Consider the following 24,423-nt stretch of genomic DNA (forward strand, 5'->3'; position numbering starts at 1 on the left):
AGTCCAGCAGTTATCAGTGCTTGTCTTGGCATGGATGATGTGGACATCTTTGTGGCCCTATGCTTTGGTGATATGATCTACTGGATGTTATAGGGGCTGTTGCCATGATGTTTATGTTTCTCTGGGGGTTGGGGGGTGTAGTTGGAAAAATGGGAAGGGGGTATGAGAGAACCTAGATTGGAGAAAGAAAGGAACACAGGGTGTGAAATTGGAAAATTGCAAGACCAAACGTGGACTGAGTTTTTTGTGGAGCACCTGCGCTCTATCCTCAGTGGCCATCCTGAACACCCAGTTGCATCCTGTTTCAACTCCACACTGACCTGTCTCCACTGCCAGGGTGAGGCCAAATGCAAACTACAAGAATAACTACCTCATATTCGCCTGGGCAGTCTATAATCCAATAGTGTGAACATTGAATTTTCCAAGTTCAGGTAACTTATACCACCTGTGTTCCTTCTGATCCACCCAGGTTCTCTCACCCCCTTTTTCTAATTCCCTAGCCCCCCATTACCTTGTTTTATTCCTCTTCCCCACATGGTTCCATCTGCTTATCATCTACACACTTTTCTTCCTGGGTATCCTATCCAGGATCATCCAGTTTCTAGCCTGTTCCCGCTTTCTCCTCATATCCTTGATCCCTTTAGTTCTATAAACTGTGTACCCGCTCCCCCACCCCCTCCCCTTGATTCTGACCATCAGGGATATTTGATATAGGGGAACCTATACATGCAGCGTATTTAGATTTCCAAAAGGCATTTGACAAGGTGATACATAAGAAGCAGCTGCATAAATTAGAAGCCCAAGGCATTGAAGTAAGTGGGATAATGTGGCCTGAAAACTAGCTGTCACTTGAAAACAGAGCATTGGAATAAATAGGTCCTTTTCAGGCTGGAGAGATGTAACTAGTGGAGTACCCCAGGGATAAACTCTGGCCTTCAATTGTTTACTATTTGCATTAATGACCGGGAGGAAGGAACGAAATGTAAGGTTTCCAAGTTTGTCAGTGATACGAAAATAAGGGCACGTTGTGATGAGGACATTGTGATTCGGCAGTGGGATGTTGATAGATTGACTGATTAGGTAAAAACCTGGCAAATGGAAATTAACATGGGGAAGTGTGAGGTCATGCACTTTGGTAAGAAGGATCAAAAAGCAGATTATTATCTAATGGGGGAGAGACTGTGAGTGAAGTTCAAAGTGATCTGGATGTTCTAGATGCATGAATCACAAAAAGGAAGTAGACAGGCCCAACAAGTAGTTAAGAAGGCAAGTAGCATGTTGGCCATTATTACAAAGGGGTTGGAGTTTAAAGCAAAAGATTTATTTCACTGTGTGTTTCAATGTTCATGTGACTAATAAAGATATCCTGTTTTGTTACAGTTGCGCAGGGTGTGGTTGAGGCCACACGGGAAATATTGTGCACAGTTTTGGCTCCTTGTATTAACAAAAAGGATAAAGTAGCATTGGAGACAGTCCAAAGGAGATTCACTAGGCTGATTCCTCAGATGAGAGGGTTGTCCTATCAAGAGAGGCTAAACAGTTTGGATCTGCTCAGAAGAATGACGGGTGACCTTATTCAAACATGTAAGATGCTAAGGGACTTGACAGGATAGATGTTGAGATATTTTTGCTAGTGGGAGAATCATGAACCAGGGAGCATAATTGTAAATGACAAACCCCTTATTTTGTAGCTAAGGTACATAGAACTTTTTTCTCTCAGACAGTAATGAACCTCTGGAATTCTCAACCCCACAGGGTGGTGGTGGTCAGATCATTAGATATGCTTCAGATGGACATAGATAAATATTTGATAAATCGGGGAATTGAGGGTTATGGGAAACTGGCACAGAAGAGGTATTGAGACCAGCAAATATCAGCCATGATCATATTGAATGATTATATTCAGGGGCCTGGTGGCCTACTCCTGCTCCTGTTTTCTTGTGTTATTGGAGCTGCACTGAACCAGACAAGTGGGGAGTATTCCATCACAGTGCCTTGTAAATGATGGAAAGGCTTAGGGGTGTGAAGAGGTTGATCATTTGTCACAGGATCTTTTCCTCATGACAGGATCTTTTTCTTGGGATTAAGAATAGAGGAAGTCCTCGGATTACGAACGAGTTCCGTTTTTGAGTCTGTTCGTAAGGTGAATTTGTATGTAAGTCGCAACAGTTACGTACAGTTCACATCTAGTGTCAATAGTCCTAAATCACTTACAAGCTTCAGTTATTTATTGCTATAAAGATCCAAATGGAATTTTGATTCCAGTTGTATTATATTTCCACACATAATGGTGTCATTCATTACAGTACAGTACTGTGGAGGTACAGTTACCACATCGAGTGAATTTTGTGTATTTTCCGACTGACGGACAAAATCAACGTAAGGACATCTGTAGAAACGGACCTTGGTCATTACCCAGGGATGACCTGTCGGGGGAGAGCGAGTGCTGGATAGATAGAGAGAGAGAGAGATGGTGGGTGGGGGCAGCAGGAGAGGGTGGCTGGTGACCATTCATGGCATCCCTCATCATTCGGAACTCCTTGAACATCCCTGCCCCGAAATAGCGGTACAGACTGTAACACATGAAATCCACGATCCAGCCATTTGCCACCTCCATCACCTGGAAAAAGTCAACACTGACAGGCAAACTGTTCTGCACCCAATTCCACGCCTTCTTCCCGCCGTTCGTAAGTACGGGTGTTTATAACCCAGGGACTTCCTGTAACTACTACTACTCCAGTTTTGTGGGAACTGCTGACTCTTCCATAAATGGGACAGCAGGGTGCCCGATGGGGTGGGTGGGTATTTGGTGAGGTAGTGTGCTCATTCTGCTGCTCATGCAGGGCTTCTGTATACATTGGATGCATGGACTCATGGCTCACAATGCCATTTGAAATGCTGCTCCTCCAGTTTGCAAGGTCGCGGGCCAGAGATTCACAGGAGCCAGTGGGACATTGCATTTCTTCCAGGAGATTTTGAGCACATCCTTAAATCATTTATAAAGCAAAAAATGCTGGAAATTTGCACGGATGCTGCCTGATGTCCATCCTGATTGATGGAGTCAAAGGGTTTAGTGTGGTGCATTTATGCATTTTTCTGGTGGTTGTCACATGGTGAAGATAATGTCCACTATGCCACCCATTGGACAGAATCCACACTATTATTTGGCACGCAGCTCTTTGATCTCTGGGAGGGGGTAAATAAAGATGGTCACAATCACAGGACCTCTTGTCAAATTTGGATGATGTGATGTGAATTCTTGACTCGAGCTCTTTGGCATCGAGTTTTAGGATCCCAAGCCTTGTTATTTTTGAGTTAGGGTAGAGTTTAGACTTTTTATCAGTCAGGAGTGGCGGCAAAGCTGGCCCAAATATGTTGCTGTGGCATGAAGTAAAGGACACAGTTGCAGTTAAGGAGGTCTTCAATGCTCCTTCCAGCAGGTGCTGATTGCCTTTCTGTCCCTGAGGAGTTCACCTCCATCCTTGGATCTTGTTGGGGTGGTGGAGCTAGTTGAAGCTATGAGACAGCAGCTCTGTGACCCAGGCTCAATCCTGACATCCTGTGATGTCTGTGTGGAATTTGCATGTTCATATTGTGGCTGCGTGGGTTTCTTCTGGGTGCTCCAGTTCCTTCCTGCATTCCAAATGTGCATGGGTTGGTAGGTTAATTGACTGCTGTAAACTTTCCCCTCTGTGTGTAGGTGAGTGCTAGAACCTGGGTGGAATTGATGGGAATATGGTGAAGATTTTTTTTAAGAAAAGGATAAGTGTAGAGTTAATGTAGGTGATTGCTCAGTGGTTGATGCAGACTGAAGGGCCTGTTTCCATACTGTATGACTCAATGTGATCTTGAGTGTTTGTGCCAAAGATGGCTTTTACAACACTGAAGAACCCATGCACGTCATTGGCTGTCAGAAAGTTGCTGATCCTCCTGCACTCGGTCCATCCACCATCAATTCTTTAGGTCCTAGGCTTTCTGCCTGACCTCTGCCTTCAGGTGCCTGTAGAGCTGTTTCTTTTCCCTTGAGCCGGACCGTCCAATGTTTGTAATTGTTAATTAGCTCCTTGATCTCATGGTCATTCTCATCAAATCAATTCTTTGTAGAGAAGCCAAGAGCCTCTTCGCAGGTGTCAATTATGACAGAATCAGAATCAGATTTATTAGCACTGTTTTATAATGACAGAAAATTTGTTGTTTTGTGGCAGCAGTACAGTGCAAAGATGTAAAATTACTATAAATTACAATATAAATAAAGAAATAGTGCAAAAACAAAAGGAATAATTTGGCATAAATTTTGCAGGAATAATTTCATGGACTGTTCAGAAATCTGCTGATGGAGGTGAAGAAGCTGTTCCTGAATCATTGAGTGTGGGTCTTCAGGCTCCTGTACCTCCTTCCTGATGGTAGTAACGAGAAGAGGGCATGTCCCAGATGGTGAGGGTCCTTAATGATGGATGCTGTCACTTAAGGCACCGCCTTTTGAAGATGTCCTCAATGGTGGGGACAGTTGTGCCCGTGATGGAGCTGGCTGGGTCTACAGTCTTCAGCGTCTTGCGATCCTGTGCATTGGAGCCTCCATACTAGGCTGTGATGCAACCAGTCATAATACTCTCCACCATACATCCATAGAAATTTGCAAGAGTCTTTGCAAAATTTGCAAATCTTCTCAAACTCCTAATGAAGTAGAGCCTCTGGTGTGCCTTCTTCATGGTTGCATTAATGTGTTGGGCTCAGGACAGATCTTGGGAGATGTTGACATCCAGGAACTTAAAGCTGCTCACCCTTTCCACCACTGACCCCTCATTGAGGACAGACCGGGGCAGCCCATAAGCTGTGGACACCAGTGGCTCCTGTAGGCTGGTATTTGTGTTACAGTTGATTTTCAGCCTGATGACATCGTAGGCTACTCCTTTTCAGAAGGTGCAGGCCTGGGGCCTTCCAGTCCAGCTCCCACAGTTTCTGTTGGCTTTGCAGGAAAATTGGCATGCTCTGCAAATGCCAAATAGGCCACTCAGTTTTCCTTTCAGCTAGGCAATTGTTATTAATCCTAGCATGGAGACCAGACATCGAGGGCAAAGGACCTCACAGTGGTGTAGGTAAGCCGGATGGATCCAACACGCAGGCTGCATGAGGCCCTGAGCCGTGTGTTGTGCACCATTGATGTAGCTTATTGTTTATGTAAGTTGTATTTTGCAGTATAGATTAGGTTTGATAGATTGGCCTTTTATTGATTGTCATTTTCTTATGTTCAATTCTGTAGATTCAATTAACTTCATTTTGGTTGTTGCAAGGAGGCCAAGCTGTTTGAGAGAATTTGTGCTGGGTAGAAGGGAGCATTGTGGTCTGTGGAATAGGCTCTGAATCAGTTAAACTGTTCCACTGACAATATAAGTGATGTGTGACATTTATTGCTGGTGTTCATTGGGAAGGTTTGGGACCGAGATGAATGGATATTCTGATCTAATTACATTTTTAAGTTTTCTTTGTTTTGTTGCAGGTTTCCATGTGGTTATCAAAGATGTTTGGAGACCAGCAAGTGCCTTCCTATGAAGTGAATCCATGGACCATGGATGTTCTCTGCCGCCTAATGGAATGGAATGAAACTCGAGATCGTGATGTTGCACAACTGATTGAGGATCTTAAACAAAAAACTGAGGAATACAAGTCTGATGGTGTGTTATCTGCCAAGTATTATGCAACTAGACTTTATTAAATATAGAATTTGTCAGGGATAGAGATCAGCAGTATTACCACTGCAGTATGCTGCACAACAATTTCCAACCTGATTACACTCGTGTGGAGATTCCATCCTGAGTTGTGGTCCTCAGTAGGATACAATGTTTTTCTTTTCTCCATTTTATCTTCTTTAGCTTTAGATTCTACATGGAATGTGATTTCTTGTAAGTGATTTTTGGAATTGGGTTTAGAGTTCTTTCCTCTGTTCTAATTTTTCCACTCTTCCTGTAAAGTTGTCAGTGCCAGCCAATATTCAGTGATGTCGTGAAGAAAAATGACAAAACTCAGCTGTTGCCCTTCCTGCATGTTGTTGTGCTGTCTAAAGTAGTGAATAAGTAGGAGCTTGTATGTTCACCATGGCATTGTTTAGAGTGGTGGAAGTGGAGACCTGTTAAACTTTTCATTGCCAACAATAGCCCTGACAATTATTTTGATTAGAATTAAGTCTCCACCCTGATGGGAAAAACTCATGGTTTCTTTTTAAGAATATTTTTGGCTCTTCCTTAGTGCCAGGACAGTTTGGTAACTCATTCAAACCTTGGATCTTGTGCCCGGATGAAAAATGGATGCCAGGATTAAGGCCCAGGCTAGTGCCAATTTTAATTTGACATGAAAATATGATTATTGTACTTGAATCTGTAAATTCCTGTATATTTTTCTCTTTCTGTTCAGCTGACTACATACAGGATTTCATTATGGACAGTGTGGGTCTGTCCACCTCTAGCCTTTCTAGTACTGGATCCAGCTGCCTGAAAACACTGGTGGATAGCAGCCTTGCTTTGAACCTGAAAGATACTTGCCAAACCAGGTAATCATCTGATGTAAACAAACAGTAAGAATGTTTCAGTGAACATTTTAAAAAAAAAACTAAAAGGAAGTTGGCGCTCTTTGTCTCCAGCCCCTCTGTGTGCCGTTGTTACAATTTTATCCAAGAGCTCAATCACAAATGAGAGGGTATAGGTATTAAACGTGCTGTGTGGTTGAAATATACACATTATTTTGTAATAGATTTTAATCGTATCCTAAAATTTGTCACAGTTGCTTGGGTGGGTTGGTCTGGTTATTAATTTTAAATACAAGATTTGATTTCCATTTCTTGTATCCCTTCTTGTGTTGTTTCTTAGTAATCATTCATCTATTAGAGTCTGAATTGTAGGTTATGATGCTGTCAAGCCAATTTTTGTCTTCATTAGTGCCTAGTAATTGGATGGAGTAACAGTTTCTGATTTTCTCCACCACATGCTTCAATGCTGCTGATGTTAATACTTTAGAAAGTCTTTTTTTTATTTTCCCTTTTCCCTTGGCCATGACCCTCATTTCTGACATCTTGCTGTGGTGCTGTTGAATTTATGATTTTCAACTGCTCATTCAATATTTGGCTGGCACCTCAACTAAAATTCCATCATCATCTGTCCCATGTCTTCTGAGAGAAAGCACACTTAAGCAGGATTTAGAAATGGTAAATGATTTTTTTTCCTGCTTTTTAATCCAGCAATAACTGGTCACGATACAGACAAAGGAACCTGTGCCCTTCCTGGGATATTTCTCTCTGACACTTGGCAAACTCACCAAGCAAATCGAAGAATCTAAATGTTGACTTTGTGCGTGCATTACATGCTGTTCACAATTTCTTGCCCCTTTTGCAAAATGATACAGTGTAGAAGAGGCTAGTTGGTTCATGGTGCCTGTGCCAGTATTTTGGAAGAACTGTTCAATTAATCCCAGACATAATTATAACACAAGAACACTAGAAAATATTAGCAGGAGTAGACCAGCAGGTCCCTTAAACCTGCCTAGCCATTCAATATGATCATATATCATACCTCATACAATGTATTTGATCACTTCACTCAGATTTTCAATATAGATTATTAATAGTTGATCCCTGATCCCTGTGACAGCTCACTTGTAACTGATTGCCAATCTGAAGATGACCCATTTATCCCTACTTTCTATTTTCTGTTAGTTCACTACCCCCTATCTATGCCAGTTTATTATACCCTACCTTGTGTGTTCTTGTGCGATAATCTTTTATGTGACACCTTATTAAATGCATTCTGAAAGTCCAAATGTAGTACTGGTTCCCCTTTATCCACACTGTGTTACATTCTCGAAGAACTGCATGGAGGTCAGTGACCAGTGGTGTACCTCAGGGATCTGTTCTGGGACCCTTATTCTTTGTGATTTTTATAAGCAACCTGGATGAGGAAGTGGAGGGATGGGTTAGTAAGTTTGCTGATGACACAAAGGTTGGAGGTGTTGTGGATAGTGTGGAGGGCTGTCAGAGGTTACAGCGGGACATAGATAGGATGCAAAACTGGGCTGAGAAGTGGCAGATGGAGTTCAACCTAGATAAGTGTGAAGTGGTTCATTTTGGTAGGTCAGATATGATGGCAGAATATAGTATTAATGGTAAGACTCTTGGCAGTGTGGAGGATCAGAGGGATCTTGGGGTCCGAGTCCATAGGACGCGCAAAGCAGCTGCACAGGTTGACTCTGTGGTTAAGAAGGCATATGGTGTATTGCCCTTCATCAATTATGGAATTGAATTTAGGAGCCGAGTGGTAATGTTGCAGCAATGCAGGACCCTGGGCAGACCCCACCTGGGGCACTGTGCTCAGTTCTGGTTGCCTCACTACAGGAAGGATGTGGAAGCCATAGAGAGGGTGCAGAGGAGATTTACAAGGATGCTGCCTGGATTGGGGAGCATGCCTTATGAAAACAGGTTGAGGGAACTCGGCCTTTTCTCCTTGGAGCGACGGAGGATGAAGGGGGACCTGATAGAGGTATATAAGATGATGAGAGGCATTGATTGTGTGGATAGTTAGAGGCTTTTTCCCAGGGCTGTAATGATTGCCATAAGAGGACACAGGTTTAAGGTGCTGGGGAGTAGGTATAGAGGAGATTTCAGGGGTAAGTTTTTTACTCAGAGAGTGGTGAGTGGGCTGCTGGCAACGGTGGTGGAGGCGGATACGATAGGGTCTTTTAAGAGACTTTTGGATAGGTACATGGAGCTTAGAAAAATAGAGGTCTGTGGGTAAGCCTAGTAATTTTTAGGGTAGGGACATGTTCGGCACAGCTTTGTGGGCTGAAGGGCCTGAATTGTGCTGTAGGTTTTCTATGTTTCTATGCTGATCTCTGCTGGTCTCAACTCTTCACTGTCAATTCCCAATAGCCCTCAATTCCTCGACCTTTCAAATATTTATCTGACTCCACTATCAATATATTTAATGATCTGGCCTCCACCACCCTCGGGAGCTGAGAATTTCAGAGATTCAAAACCCTCTGAGATTTTTTTTATGCACCTCAGTTTTAAATGACCACCCCTTATTTTGTAGCTATGTCCCCTTGTTTGTGACTCTCCCATTAGTGAAAACGTCTCAACACTTACCATTTCAATTCCCCTTAACATCTTATATGTTTGAAAAAGGTCATCCCTCATTGTTCTAAACTCCAAGGAATACAGACCCAAAGTGTCTAGCCTCTCTTGACAGGCCTTTCATCCCAGGAATTAGCCTGGTGAATCTCTGTTAGACTACTTCCAATGCTACTTTATCCTTTTTTTGTTACAGGGACCTAAACTGTGTACAGGTGAGGCCTCACCCACAATCTGTACAACTCTAATAACACCTCCCTATTCTTCAACTCCAGACCCTTTGCATAAAGGCCAACATGTTGTTTGCCTTCTTAACTACTTGTTGGACCAGCCTGTTTCCTTTTTTGTGATTCATGCACTCGAATACAATTATCTGTCTGAACTTCCCGCTTTGCAATCTCTCCTTATAGATGATTTGCCTTTTGATTTCTCTCCCTGAACTGCATGACCTCGCACATTTTTACCCAATCATGCAATCTAACTATAATCTTGTGGCAGAATCACAATGTCCACATTGCAATATGCCATTCCACCCATTTTCATATTGCAAACTTGGAAACCTTGTATTTTGATCCCTCCTCCAGGTCATTTGAAGGTCAAGAAACAATTCCTGGGGTACTCTATTAGTTAGTCAGAAAAGGACTCATTTATTTCAACTCTTTGTTTCTTATGTGACAGCCAGTCTTCAATCCATGCTAACCCACTTCCATCAATATTGTGGGCTCTTAATTTATGCACCAGTCTCTCATTTGGCACTTTGTCAAATGCCTTTTGGAAATCTAAATACACTACACCAACAGATTTCCCTCTATCAGCTCTTCGTGTCACATCCTCAAAGAATTCAAACAAATTTGTCAAACATGATTTACCTTTCATAAAATCATGTTGACTAGGTTTGATTATATTCAGTTTTCCAAAATAATTAGTAACTTCCCCTTTGATTACTGACTCTAGCATCATGATGTTAAATAACTGGCCTAATGTTCCCTGTCTTCTGTTTTTTTGAACAGGGCAGTCACATTGGCTGTTTTCCATAGCAAGGCTTTGGAATTAGTTTTTTCTATAGTCCTGCAATTTTTTTCTTTTTTCCTGCTCTGATTCAAGTGTTGCATTCTTGATCTTCCACGCTTAGTGAACTGTGAAAATTGTTTAGTGGTGGTAATTTCACATGCTGTAAAGAGGCTGAATGAGTACTTCTGATGTGGCCACTCCTGTGCGACTTTGTGCCTCTGTACAAAGCAGAGGAGTAATGGAATTAATTTATTTCACGCTCTTTAAAATAGTTAAAGCGCCACCTTGTGATGGGGCTTCACATTATTATTGTATAAGTCCGTTAGAATTAAACATATTAGAATCAATGGCTGTTTGGTATATAAATGTCCATCAGTCTCCACTTTGAATATAATAAACAGGTGCAACCCCTCAGTATTCAAACATATATTGATTATTCATCATTTTAAAGTAATTCCCTTTCTACTCATTCTACCAAAATGAATATTCTTACTTTCCCATATCATTTCTTTCAGAATTAATAAATGTATGCTTTCAGCAATGATATCAAAAAGATGTAAATTGTTTCTTCATATACTCATTCATTTTGGACAAGATTAACACATCTCCTAACCATCTGATTTATTACAGTATACCTAATTATTTTCTCATCTTTGTCTAAACTTCTTTTTATCCTCACTTGCATAGCTTAGGGTATGGGAGCCGACAATCCTAGCCTCATAATAAAACAGAAAATGCTGGAAGCACTTAGCAGGTCGGGCAGCATCTGTAGAAAGAGAAACAGAGTCAGCTTCTTCTAGCTGAGCTCCATTTTAGCCTCTAAATATAAGGCCATTTTGACGTAATCTCTCAGTGTGTGTTTCTGTATGCTTTTTATCTTTGTATTGACAGAGAGTCAGAGAACCGTCTTGGCCATGTCACACTCTGATATTATAATAAAGCCTGTGATGAGAATAGTCTGACTTCCTGAGAAATGCTCAAAGTTCTTGTTGATCTGCACACCTGGAGGCTGGACTGGCAGTAATAGCAGGAAGAAGTAAATAAAACTCAGTTTGTTAGAAAAGTGCATGTAGAAGTTAGTGACTGTACATACCCAGGGTATCTATACTAACTTAATGGACAAACTAAAATTTAACTCTGTACATTAGATTTTAAATCTAAGTCCTCCCAAGATTTCTAGATAAATAGAAGGCAGGATAAGACATCGACATGTGGAAACAAGGTCTGCTATTTTTTTTCCTGATCTGCAAGTTGAAATGCCGGCTGTCGGAAAGAGATGGCTGTGTCGGTATTCCACTACTGTACAAACTAGAATCAGAGAATTGTACAGCTCAGACAAAGGCCATTTAGCCCATCTTGTCTGTGCTGACTTTTTGAAAAAGTTATCCAGTTAACAATGAGTGCTGACAAGCAGTTTGATGTTCGGTGCAATTGATCAACCTGATCTGTTCTCTGAGTCCATCTATGCATGTACACAGTTCCAGCAGGATAGATGTGACAAACATTGGTTTGAATCAGTTTTTTTTTCATTATTTAGCTGTTTTACAACATTTTCTTTTTTTTTAAAAGCTTTGTGCTTGCAATAAATGACTTGACGTCTGACCGTTTAGAAGCTGAGAACAGAAGTCAGAGAGATCTTATTAGTGACCTGTCGAAGAAACTGACTGAAATCATCATGCTGGAAAAGTCTCTGCAATCGTGAGTGTCAAATAGCTTATGTTTGTTTATTTCCATTGCCTTTTCTCAACTTTCATTGGCCCTTGGCTTTATGCACTACCTTCATGACTGTAGATGTTTGGCATGATGTATCGATTAAAACCATGCTTCTGTGGTAAGCAAAACCACTGGCTTTTGTTTTTTTTAAGATCAAAGAATGGATTGAATTGTAGAAAATTGTTGCACAAGTCCTGCATCATAAAGAACAGATTTGACCTAATTGATCACTGTAAACTGGAGAATGTGATCCTAAAAGTACAAGTAAAGATTCCCAAATATCATTTCTAAAACATTGTCTATGACTTATTCAGTCACTGTAATCTTATTTGCTAATAAAGTAGTTCATCAGAATCTGATTTTGCAACAGTAATTTTGGAGTATATAAGAGTGCATTTATCTTATACTGGTACTGTCAGGCTCCAAAGCATTTCACAGTCAAATAATTATAGTTGAAGACAGAAGCAGTTAGTATTTTGGATTGATGTACAGCTTGCTCTGTAGCAAAGATATCATAACATGTAGGAATTTCATACTAAGCTTGAGAGTGATGTGATTAAGTCTGAAACTAGGGTATTAAATTTAAACAAATCAAATCATGGTTGTATGAAAGAGTAAATGACAGAAGTAGATTGGGAGATTAGATTAAAAGATATAACGGACAAAATTCTGAGAAGGTTTTCGTTGGTAGATATTTGAGGGACTGTTTTCCCGTGTGGAGAGTCTAGCACTAAGGGACATTGTATGAGGGTAAATGTTTGGCAATTTATGACTGAGATTGTAGTACTGCAGTGAAAGTATCTTTCCACTAGAAGGAGTGGTACCTCTTTCCCAGGAGCTGATATCCTCTTGTGGCTGCATCAATCAGACCACAGCCATCTGCAGAGCTACTGTATCCATAACACAATTGCAAGTGCTTCATAATGACAAACTGCAATCTGTGTGAAAATGTTCCATTTCCCACTTCTTTTAATATGTGGTGTTCTCTTGGGGATATTCTTCATTGATAGTTTAACTTTTAATATAGAAATTGCCCCCTTGAGCACTTCCTGTTAAAGAAAATTTATCATCAAGCCACATAAAGAGATGTATTAAAAATGACTAGTGGCTTAGAAATAGAGGGAAGATTTAAATAAAACCTGAATAAGGTGGAGAGATTTAAGGAGAAATTTATAGAACTCATGTCCAATCAGGGTCTCTCTTAGAATAAAGGTCAGTGATGTTAAGAGTTGTAGAATTGAAGGTGGTTATAGGGATGAAGGAGATTGAGGCCACCATGCCAATTGAAAGCAAGGATGAGAATTTTGAAATTGAAGCGACGTTTGACTGAAAGTCTGTGCAGTTCAGTGAGAACAGGTTACAAGTGAATGGGTTGATAGGTGTTGTGCTTCAGGAGGTAGAGTTTTGGGTGCGCTTGACTTTATAGAAAGTTGAAGGTTCAAGAGGGGATATATGATTGGATGTAGAGATAACAGATATGGATGTGGATTTCAGCAAGAGGTGAGTTGAGGTGGTGGATGGTACCAAAGATGGATGGTAGTGACGTGGTAGTAGATTTGAGGGACACATTTGTCTCAATTTGGTTCGCTTTTTGATTGGCAAAGAAAAATGACAGGGTTGATGATGGGAATTCAATATTCACTTTCCAGAGGGGGAGAGAAGAGAGCGGGAGAATGTAGATGACCAATTTTGATATGTGAGATCCCTGGAGGTAAATGAGTGGGAGGAGAAGCAATTACACAAGATTCTCTGGTGCTAACTGGATAGTGAGGAATGGAATTGGGTGAATGGCATTCCACTGAAGTCGACTGTGCAGGATAGACATTTAAAATTATCAGTGGAGCACCCTGCTCAAGGGTTGACTCCCCAGGTATAACTGATACTTGAAATACAGTGCTGGCAACCCCTAGAAAAACCTAGACTCAGTCACAGGAAGCAGTCTAGCCTCTGTCCCAGCACCTGTAGAAAGAGCACAGACTATATCTAAGCAATCAGACCACAGCTTTCTGAAGACATTAGCCTGTGGTTTATGAAATGGACTGCAACAACCACTGTTCTTAAGCATATCCTGTGTAAATAAGGTTTGTAATTAGAATCAGAATCAGGTTTATTTTCACTGACATATGTCGTGAAATTTGTTTTGCGGCAGCAGTACAATGTAAGACGTAAAAATCACTGTCACAAAAATAAATAAATAAATGATGCAAGAAGGGGAATTACACAATTGCACGAATTTAGCATATGGAGTCGTAGAGTTGTACAGCACAGAAACGGGTTTTTTACCCATCTACACTAACCCCATTTGCCTGCACAAGGTCCGTATCCTTCTGTGCCTTTTTAAGTGCCTGTCTAAATGTCTCTTAAACATTGTGATTGTATCTGACTCCACCATCTCTGGTGGCAAGTTACAGATATCAACCGCTCTCTCTGTCTTTAAAACAAAATGTTTCCCTCAAATCTCCTTTAAAGCTCCTCCCTTTCACCTTAAACCTATGTACACTTGTTTTTCAAACCCCTACCATGGGAAAATGATTCTGATTATCTACCCTATCTATGCCTCTTATGATGTTATGTACCTCTGACAGGTCACCCCTCAGCCTTCTTTGCTCCAGGGAAAACAAACCCAGCCTATCCAATCGCTCCCTATAACTAAAGTCCTTTAATTAAGGCAATATCTTGGTGAATCTTCTCTGTAGTCTCCCCAGTGCAGCTGCATCCTTCCAAAAATGTGGTGACCAGAACTGCACACAATACTCCAAGTGCAGTGTAATCAGTGTTCTGTAAAGTTTCAACTAGTATATTTTATGCCCCCACCTATGAAGGCAAGTATGCCATATTGCCACCTTCACCACCCTATGGGCTTGTGCCCAAGGTCCCTCTGTTCATTAACATTCCTTAGTGCCCTATCATTTCTTGTGCACATCCTATCCCTGACTTCCCAAAATGCATCACCATGCACTTGTCAGGATTAAATTCCATCTGTCAATGCTCTGTCCAACTCTCCATCTGCTGCAGCCTTACCCAATGTTCCTCACTATCCATAGCACCAATTTTAATCATTAAAAAAATTACTTATCATACCTTCCACATCCAAGTCATTGATATGTATCACAAAAGGCAAAGGTCCTAGCACTGAGCCTTGTGGTACACCACTGATTACAGACTTTGAATCAGAAAAAGCATCTTTCTGCCACTACCCCCTGCTTCCAATCACCAAGCCCATTAGCCAGCTTGTCTTGGATCCCATGTGCCTTAACCTTCTGGAGCAACCTACCACATAGAACCTTGTCAAGTGCCTTACTAAAGTCCGTACAGACAACATTATCCTGCCTTCATTAATTTTCGTAGTTACCTCCTCAGAAAAATTCAGTCAAATTCCAAATGTACATAAATGCTATCCCTTGGAATTTTCTCCAATAATTTCCCTACCACTGATGTAGGGCTCACTGGCCTGTAGTTGCTAGGTTTATTGCTGCTGGCCTTCTTAAATAAAGGAACAACATTAACGATTGTCCAGACTTCTAGCACCTCACCTGTGGCTAACAAAGATGCAGAAGTCTCTGTCAGGGCCCGTGCTATCTCCTCTCTTGCATCACATAGCAACCTGGAATAGATCTTACTGGCCCTGGGGATTTATCAATTGTTATGTACTCCTCAACATCTCAACTCCAACTTCTTATTACTTTTCCAGGTTATCCACATACTCCTTCGTGAGCTCACCATCTTTCATGTCCTTCTTGGTGAATACGGATGTAAAGTATTCATGTAGGGCCTTACTCTCAACCCCTGGCTCCACACATAGATTATCCCTTTGGCCCTTAAGGGGACCTACTCTTTCTCTGGCTATCCTCTCACTCCCTCTGTTTACTGGCTTGCAGAAAGAGACCATGATAATGACAGGAATACTGATATTTAATGCTGAATGATCAGAATTGGGTGAGTGACTGTTTAGAACGTAGAACACTACAGCACAGTACAGGCCCTTTGTCCCACGACTTTGTGCTGACATTTTATCCTGCCCTGAGATCTATCTAACCCTTCCCTCCCACATAGCTCCCCATTTCTCTATCATTCATGTGGCTATCTAAGAGTCTCTTAAATGTCCCTAATGTATCTGCCCCCACAACCTCTGCAGGCAGTGCGTTCCACGCACCCACCACTTTGTGTTTAAAAAAAACTTAACCCTGACCTCCCCCTTATACCTTCCTCCAATCACCTTAAAATTATGCCTCCTGGTGTTAGCCATTGTCGCCCTGGGAAAAAGCCTCTGACTGTCCACTCGATCTATGCCTTTTATCATCTTGTGCACTTCTATCAAATCTCCTCTCATCCTCCTTCTCTGCAAAGAGGAAAGCCCTAGCTCACTCAACCTTCCACATGGTTAAGTCACATTTTTTTGGATAGCAGCTGTGGCTGTATTTGAACAAAGTGCTCAATGGTTACCCTAGAGCAAATAGTTGACTTTCACTAACACCACCCAGCCTGATGGGATTGAAAGTTCTGCAAGTGCAATGATTTTTTTTGTTTTAAGGGACTTGCTGAAGACAGATACCGATGTCATAGAAGCAAAGGCAAAGGCAGAGAATAAAAAACAGAATGTGGACTTCTTCATAAAAAAGATGAAAGAATGGAGCCAATTGAGCCAAAATTTAGAGGTCAGTGCCATGGTTTTAAGGGTGATTGCCTGAACCTGCACCTCTGGGATGGGTTTTTAAGTGAGAAAGGGTTAATGAGTTGCTGTGAGTAGTACAAGTATGGGAGTGGGAAGTCTTGTTGCCGTGGTAAGTACAGTGAGAGCTTGAGCGAGAGTGAGAACAGGAAGCAGTTTGAAAAGGTAGGCCCATTGGTGTCGTAGTTCTTGTTTCTGTGGTGAGTTGATAGGCCTGTTGATTAGCTAATTGGATAATTAGGCAGCACTGCCAATTAAAAGAAGTTGGGGTCAAGCAGAGCAGCCATTGTGTGATTGGACAGTGTTAGAGTAGGGAGCTGAGGCTTTGTCCAAAGAGGTTTTGGCGTGAAGAGGTGGAGTAGGTGAGCGGAGGCTTCTGGTAGGTTCTCTTTCTTTCTCTGTTATTTGTAATTTTCTTTGTATAAAACAGTGGGAATGGCAGTCAGGGCAGAAGCGTGCTCCTCCTGTAGGATGTGGGAAATCAGGGAGACCTCCAGTGTACCTGATGACTATACCTGCAGGAAGTACATCCAGCTGCAGCTCCTTACAGATCGCGTTAGGGAGCTGGAGCTGCAGCTGGATGAACTCCGGATCATTCGGGAAGCTGAGGAGATGAGAGATGGGAGTTACCAGGAGGCAGTTACATCTAGGGTGCGGGATGGAGGTAGTTGGGTGATCGTTAGGGAAGGGAAAAGAAATAGGCAGTCAGTAAAGGATACCCCGGTGACCGTTTCCTTTGATAACAAGTATATCGTTTTGGATGCTGTTGGGGGGGAGGGGGGGTGTGGGGTGGATGAATCACCGGTGGAGAGCCACAGCAGCTGGGTCTCTGGCGCAGAGTCTGGCTCTGGCTCAGAAGGGAAGGAGGGGGAAGAGGAGTGCGATAGTGATAGGGGATTCGTTGGTTAGGGGACAGACAGGAGATTCTGTGGACAAGAACGAGACTCCTGGATGGTATGTTGCCTCCCAGGTGCCAGGGTCAGGAACGTCTCAGATCGAATGCACAGCATTCTTAAAGGGGGAGGGTGAGGAGCCAGAAGTCATGGTGCACATTGGCACCAACAACATAGGTAAGATGAGGTCCTGAAGAATATTGGGAGTTAGGAAGGAAGCTAAAAAGCAGGACCTCAAGGGTGGTAATCTCTGGATTGCTGCCTGTGCCATGCACCAGGGAGGGAAAGAATAAGAAGATACGGCAGACTAATGAGTGGCTGAAGAGTTGGTGCACGGGGCAGGGATTCATATTTGTGGATCATTGGGATCTCTTCTGGGGAAGGTATGACCTGTACAAAAGGGACAGGTTACACCTGAACTGGAGAGGGACCAATGTCCTTGCTGGCAGGTTTACTAGAGATGTTGGGGAGGGTTTAAACTAGGTTGACAGGGGGATGGGAGCCAGAGTGATAGGTCAGATGACGGAGCAGTTAGTGTAGAAGTAGATGCGATGTGTACAGAGAAGGTGAGGAAGGATAAGCAGGGGACGGGGCATAAATGCAATCAGTTAGATGGGTTAAAATGTGTTTACCTTAATGTGAGACGTGTTAAGAATCAGGTTGATGAACTTCGAGCATGAATCAGTGCATGGAATTACGATATCATGGCCATTACAGAGACTTGGCTATCGCAAGGGCAGGAGTGGCTGCTTGAGGTTCTGGGGTTTAGGTGTTTCAAGAGGAATAGGGAATGGGTGGGGGGGGGTGGCATTGCTAATCAGGGATAATATCACAGCTGTAGGAAGGGAGGACATCATAGAAGGATCATCTGTTGAGTCAGTGTGGGTGCAAGTCAGAAACAGGAAGGGAGTGACACTCTATTGGGATTATTCTACAGGCCCCCAAATAGCCATTGGGACACTGAGGAGCAGATAAGTAGGCAGATTTTGGAAAGATACAAAAATAACAGGGTTGTTGTCATGGGTGATTTCAACTTTCCTAATATTGGTTGGCATCTCCTTAGTGCAAAAGATTTAGATGGGGCAGAATTTGTTAGGTGTGTACAGAAAGGATTCCTGACACAGTATGTAGATAGGCTGATTAGAGGAGAGGCCATGCTGGATCTGGTATTAGGCAATGAACCTGGTCAGGTGAAAGACCTCTTGGTAGCAGAGCATTTCGGGGATAGTGACCACAACTCCATGACCTTTTGCATAGCCATGGACAAAGAAAGGAGCAGACATTCTGGGAAAGTATTTAATTGGGGGAGGGCAAATTATCATGGTATTAGGCAAGAACTTGGGAGTGTAATCTGGGAAAAGATGTTCTCTGGCAAATGCACCAGAGAACCAGAGGTTGTTTAGGGACCACTTACGTGGGGTTCTAGATAGGTTTGTCACGCTGAGACAGGGAAAGGATGGTAGGGTGAAGGAACCGTGGTTAACAAGAGAGGTGGAAGGTTTAGTCAAGAGGAAGAAAGAAGCACATTTAAGGTTTAGGAAGCAAAAATTAGATAGGGCTCTTGAGAGTTATAAGGAGCTGAGGGAGGGACTTAGGAGAGCTAGAAGGGGACATGAGAAGGCCTTGGTAAGTAGGGTTAAAGAAAACCCAAAGGCATTCTACACGTATGTGAGGAACAAGAGGATGATTAGGGTGAGAGTAGGACCACTCAGAAAAAAAGGGGGAAAGATGTGTCTGGAGGTGAAAGAGGTAGGGGAGGTCCTAAATGAATATTTTGCTTCAGTGTTCACCAGGGAGAGGGACTTAGACGAATGTGAGGTTAGCATAGAACAGGCAAATGTGTTGGAGCATGTTGAGGTTAAGAAAGAAGCACTGTTGGAGCCACTAGAAAGCTTTAGGATAGTTAAGTCTCTGGGGACGGACAGGATATACCCCAGGTTACTATGGGAAACAAGGGAGGAGATTGCTGGAGTGTTAATGATCATCCTTGAGTCTTTCCTGGCCACAGGAGTGGTACCGGAGGATTGGAGGATGGCAAACGTTCCATTGTTCAAGAAAGGGAAAAGGCATAATCCCAGAAATTATAGACCAGTGAGTCTTACTTCAGTGGTGGGAAAACTATTGGAAAAGATTCTTAGGGACAGGATTTATGAGCATGTGGAGAAGCATTGTATGTTGGTATTGGTTTATTATTGTCACTTGTACCGAGGTACAGTGAAAAGCTTGTCTTACAAACCGATCGTACGAATCAATTCATTACATAGTGCAGTTACATTGAGTCAGTACAGAGTGCATTGATGTAGTACAGGTAAAAACAATAACAGTACAGAGTAAAGTGTCACAGCTACAGAGAAAGTGTGGTGCAACAAGGTACGAGGTCACAACAAGGTAGATCGTGAGGTCATAGTTCATCTCATTGTGTAAGTGAACTGTTCAATAGTCTTATCACAGTGGGGTAGAAGCTGTCCTTAAGTCTGGTGCTACGTGCCTTCAGGCTCCTGTATCTTCTGCCTGATAGAAGAGGAGAGAAGAGAGAATGTTCCAGGTAGGTGGGGTCAAGACAGTGAGAGGTAAAGACAGAGTCCAAGGAGGGGAGGCTGGTTTCCGTAATGTGCTGGGCTGTGTCCACAACTCTCTGCAGTTTCTTGCGGTCCTGGGCAGAGCAGTTGCCATACCAAGCCATGATACATCCAGATAGGATGCTTTCTATGGTGCATCTGTAAAAGTTGGTGAAAGTCAAAGGGGACAAACCAAATTTCTTTAGCCTCCTGAGGAAGTAGAGGCGCTGGTGAGCTTTCTTGGTCGTGGCTTCTATGTGATTTGACCAGGAGTGGTCTTATTAGGCATAGTCAACATGGCTTTGTGAAGGGCAAGTTATGCCTCACGAGCCTAGTAGTGTTTTTTTGAGGAAGTGACAAGACAAATTGATGAAGGTAGTGCGGTGGATGTGGTATATATGGATTTTAGCAAGGCCTTTGACAAGGTTCTCCATGGTAGGCTCGTTCAGAAAGTCGTAAGGTATGGGATCCATGGAAAATTGGCTGTGTGGATCTGAAATTGGCTTGCCCAAAGAAGGCAGAGGGTGGTTGTAGAAGGGGAGTATTTGACCTGGAGGTCAGTGACTAGTGGTGTGCCGCAAGGATCTGTTCTGGGACCCCTGCTCTTTGTGATATTTATAAATGATTTGGATGAGGAAGTGGGAGGATAGGTTGGGAAGTTTGCAGATGACATGAAGATTGGTGGTGTAGTAGATAGTGAAAAAAGTTGTTATAGGTTGCAACGGGATTTAGACAGGATGCAGAACTGGGCGGAGAAGTGGCAGATGGAGTTCAATCTGGAGAAATGTGAAGCGATACACTTTGGCAGAACGAACTTGAAGGTAGAGCACAAGGTTAATGGCAGAATTCTTAGCAGTGTGGAGGAACAGAGAGATCTTGGGGTCCAAGTACATAGATCCCTCAAAGTTGCCACATAAGTGGATAGGGCAGTTAAGAAGGCATATGGTGTGCTTCATTAGCCAGGGGATTGAGTTCAAGCGCCAAGAGGTAATGTTGCAGCTCTTGAAGATTCTGGTTAGACCACACTTGGAATATTGTGTTCAGTTCTGGGCACCACGTTATGGGAAGGATGTGGAAGCTTTGGAGAGGATGCAGAGGAGATTTACAAGGATGCTGCCTGGGTTGGAGAGCATGTCTTATGAGGAGAGGTTGAGTGAGTTAGGGTTTTTTTTGTTTGGAGCGACAGAGGATGAGAGGAGACTTGATAGAGGTGTCATGAGAGGCATCGACAGAGTGGACAGCCAGCATCTATTCTCTAGGATGGCAATGGCCAATACTAGAAGTCATCTTTCTAAGGTGCATGGAGGAAAGTTCAGGGGAGATGTCAGAGGTAGGTTTTTTACACAGAGAGTGGTGGGTGCCTGGAATGCACTGCTGGGGGTGTGGTAGGGGCCAATATGATCAGGTTATTTAAGAGACTGTTAGATAGGCACATGGACGAAAGAGTTATGGGAGGTGAAGCAGAGAGGGGGATAGATTGAATGGGGATATGGTTTATATAGGTCGGCACAACATCATGGGCTGAAGGGCACGTACTGTGCTGTACTGTTCTATGAGTTAAGAGAATTCCTGAAACTTGAGAGGCCCAGATTTTAACTTTGCATTAGGCTGCTGATCATGCTCCATTTTCCAGCTGAAGACTCTGTATTAATTGTATTAATGTGCCCATCTATTCCCCACCTCCTTCCCTTTTATTCCATGGTCTACTGTCCTCTCCTACTGGATTCCTCTTTCTTCAGCCCTTTGCCTCTTCTACCTATCGCTTCTCAGCTTCTTATATCACTCCCATTCATGCCCCCCCCCCCCCCCCCCACCCACCTATCTTTCCCCTCTTACCTGGACTCATCTATCACTTGCCAGCCTGTGCTCCTCCCCCATCCTCCTTACTCTGGCTTCTGCCCTCTTCCTTTCCAGTCCTGATGAAAGTCTCAACCTGAAACGTCAACTGTTTATTTCCCCCTATAGATGCTGTCTGACCTGCTGAGTTCCTCCAGCATTTTGTGTGTGTTGCTCCAGATTCCAGCATCTGCAGAATCTGTTGTGTCTCTGTTGTATTAAACCTAATTCAGAATCGGTGTAGTTTGAATTTGATTTTCATTCCAAGGGGAAATAAAAACCTTTGTGGTGCATAGAAAGTGCTAAAATTAGGTAGGGCAACAACCATCCAGTGCTCTTAGTCCTGACTTCTTAAAAAAAATAGAGCCTTGCAAGTGGTGCATCTTTGTGGATGTTGGGCTGTGCTAGGGCCTGGACCAAGGTTCTGTTGCCTTCTCCAATAGACAAACGGATAACTGACTACCTCTATTCAGAATGACCAATAAAAGTAATTTGGGATCTACCCAAGCATGTTACCCATTACTGCATAAGAGACCAGCTTGGGCGTCTGATTTTTTTTTTCTCTCTCTCTCTCTCTCCCTTTGAGGTATATCCTTTTTATTTTCTTACCCATTAAATGGCTGAGATTAGAATCACAAGTATTAGAAATTGATATCTGGCCTCTGTCCACTGATAACTGCTGTTACAGGTTGAGCAAGCAATTTAAAAGTGCATACAGGATCCTGGATTTCATAAATAGAGCACACAGCAAATAAGAGGTTATGTCGATTGTCTATAAAATACTGGCTTAGCTAATTCTGCTATACACCAGGGTGCAGTGAAATTCCTTGTGTATCAAGGGCCCAAAATGAAACTGAAGATGGTGGAACGGAAAATGCTGCAAATACTCAGCAGGCTGGACAACGTGTTGAAGGAGAAGCAGAGTTAACGTTTCTGGTCAAAGATGCTTCATACGAGGACAATGGAAATGAGGGATTGGGAAAAATCTCCACGGTGGAAAGTACCCAACAAGTATCTTTGTTATTATTTGATGCCAATCATCTCAGCTACAGGAAACCATTGTTACTCAATATCTTATTGTTGTCAGCTGCCTCTTGAAGGGTCTTTTTCCCAAACCAGCTCCATCACCACCCCTTCTGTACCTTCTCACGAGATCATGATTTTTGTTGATTTCCTTGTTGTTGGTTCCACTTGCACCATCTCAGATAAAGACGCAGTCCATGCCAGCTTTTATCCAAACTTGAACAACATTCAGGCTTGTGGTGATGAATTGCAAGCAACTCTGCACAAGTGCCAGACAATTATTATCTTCAACAAGAGAGAATCAGACCACCTCCTTTTGAAATTCATTGGCCTTACCACCACTGTTAATATCTTGGAGGTTACCAGAAACAACTGGATACATTATTTGAATACTGTGGCTCCTTGAGGAGGTCAGAGGCTGGCTGTTCTGTAAGAAGTGACTTGTGTCTTGACTTGTTAAAGCCATACTACTATCTGCAAAGCCTAAATCAGGAAAGTGATGGAATGCTGTTAGCTTTCCTGAATGAGTGCAACTACAACCATGACTGAGTAGCTCGATGTATTCCAGTCATAGAACATAGAACAGTACAGCACAGGAACAAGCCCTTTGGCCCACAATGCCTGCGCCAAACATGCTGTTGAATTAAACTAAATCTTGTCTGTCTGTACATGATCCATATTCTTCCATTCTCTGCATATTCATGTGTTTACCTAACAGCCTCTTAAATGCCACTATCGTATCTGCTTCCATTACCCCTGGCAGCCTGTTCCAACATCTACCACTCTCTGTATAAACAAAAAAACTTGCCCCATACATCTCCTTTAAGTTTTCCCCCCTCACCTTAAATGCATGTATAGTATATGACAGTTCAACCCTGGGGGAAAGATTCTGACTGTTTACCCTATGTGCGCCTCTCATAATTTTATAAACTTCTGTTGGGTTTCCCCTCAGCTTCTGTTCCAGAGAAAACCACCCAAGTTTGTCTAAACTTATAGCTCATACCCTCTAATTCAGGCAGCATCCTGGTAAACCTCTTCTGCACCCTTTCCAAAGCCTCCACATCCTCCCTGTAAGGGAGCGACCAGAATTGCACACTATACTCCAATTGTAATGTAGTTCAATCAAAGCAGCGTGTTTTATTGCAACATGATCCATCATCTTGAGCCAGTGTAACTATCAGTGTGCTGTAACTGTTGCATTTACAACTTCAACAGTACCTCACAAATTGTGATGCCCACCACCAAGAAGAACTGGGACAGTAGATGCTTAGGATCACTTACCAGTTTTCCTCCAAGTCAGTTACCACGCTGACCTGGATGTAAATCACTACTCCTTTTGTCACTGGGTCTAAATTCTGGAATAGCCAACTGAAAAGCACAATGGGACCACCTCACCATACAGATTTCTGCGGTTCAACAAAAGATCTCGCCATCTTATGCAATTAGGGGTGGACAATACATTTACAACCTTGCCTTTGATATCCACATCTTGTGAATGAAGTAAAGAGAATACTCCGTAAAATCTCCTCTGTCCTAAGGTGAGTGACTCAGTTTTTTCAATATATCCATGTAAATGTAATTCCTCATCCTTGGAACCATTTTACCAAA

At 42.6% G+C, this 24,423-nt stretch overlaps 1 protein-coding gene across 1 annotated transcript in view; it reads left to right on the top strand.

Annotated features, from left to right (window-relative positions):
* haus1 (HAUS augmin-like complex, subunit 1) overlaps positions 1 to 24,423 on the top strand; it is a 40,331-nt gene that overhangs the window by 2,282 nt on the left and 13,626 nt on the right. The window contains exons 2-5 of the mRNA XM_052041931.1: positions 5,498 to 5,672; positions 6,409 to 6,544; positions 11,693 to 11,821; positions 16,368 to 16,491. Coding sequence (XP_051897891.1) covers positions 5,498 to 5,672; positions 6,409 to 6,544; positions 11,693 to 11,821; positions 16,368 to 16,491 — 564 coding nt within the window. The remainder of the gene's footprint in view (positions 1 to 5,497; positions 5,673 to 6,408; positions 6,545 to 11,692; positions 11,822 to 16,367; positions 16,492 to 24,423) is intronic.

This window comes from Pristis pectinata, chromosome 2 (genome assembly GCF_009764475.1).
Source record: "Pristis pectinata isolate sPriPec2 chromosome 2, sPriPec2.1.pri, whole genome shotgun sequence".
Lineage (NCBI taxonomy): Eukaryota > Metazoa > Chordata > Chondrichthyes > Rhinopristiformes > Pristidae > Pristis > Pristis pectinata.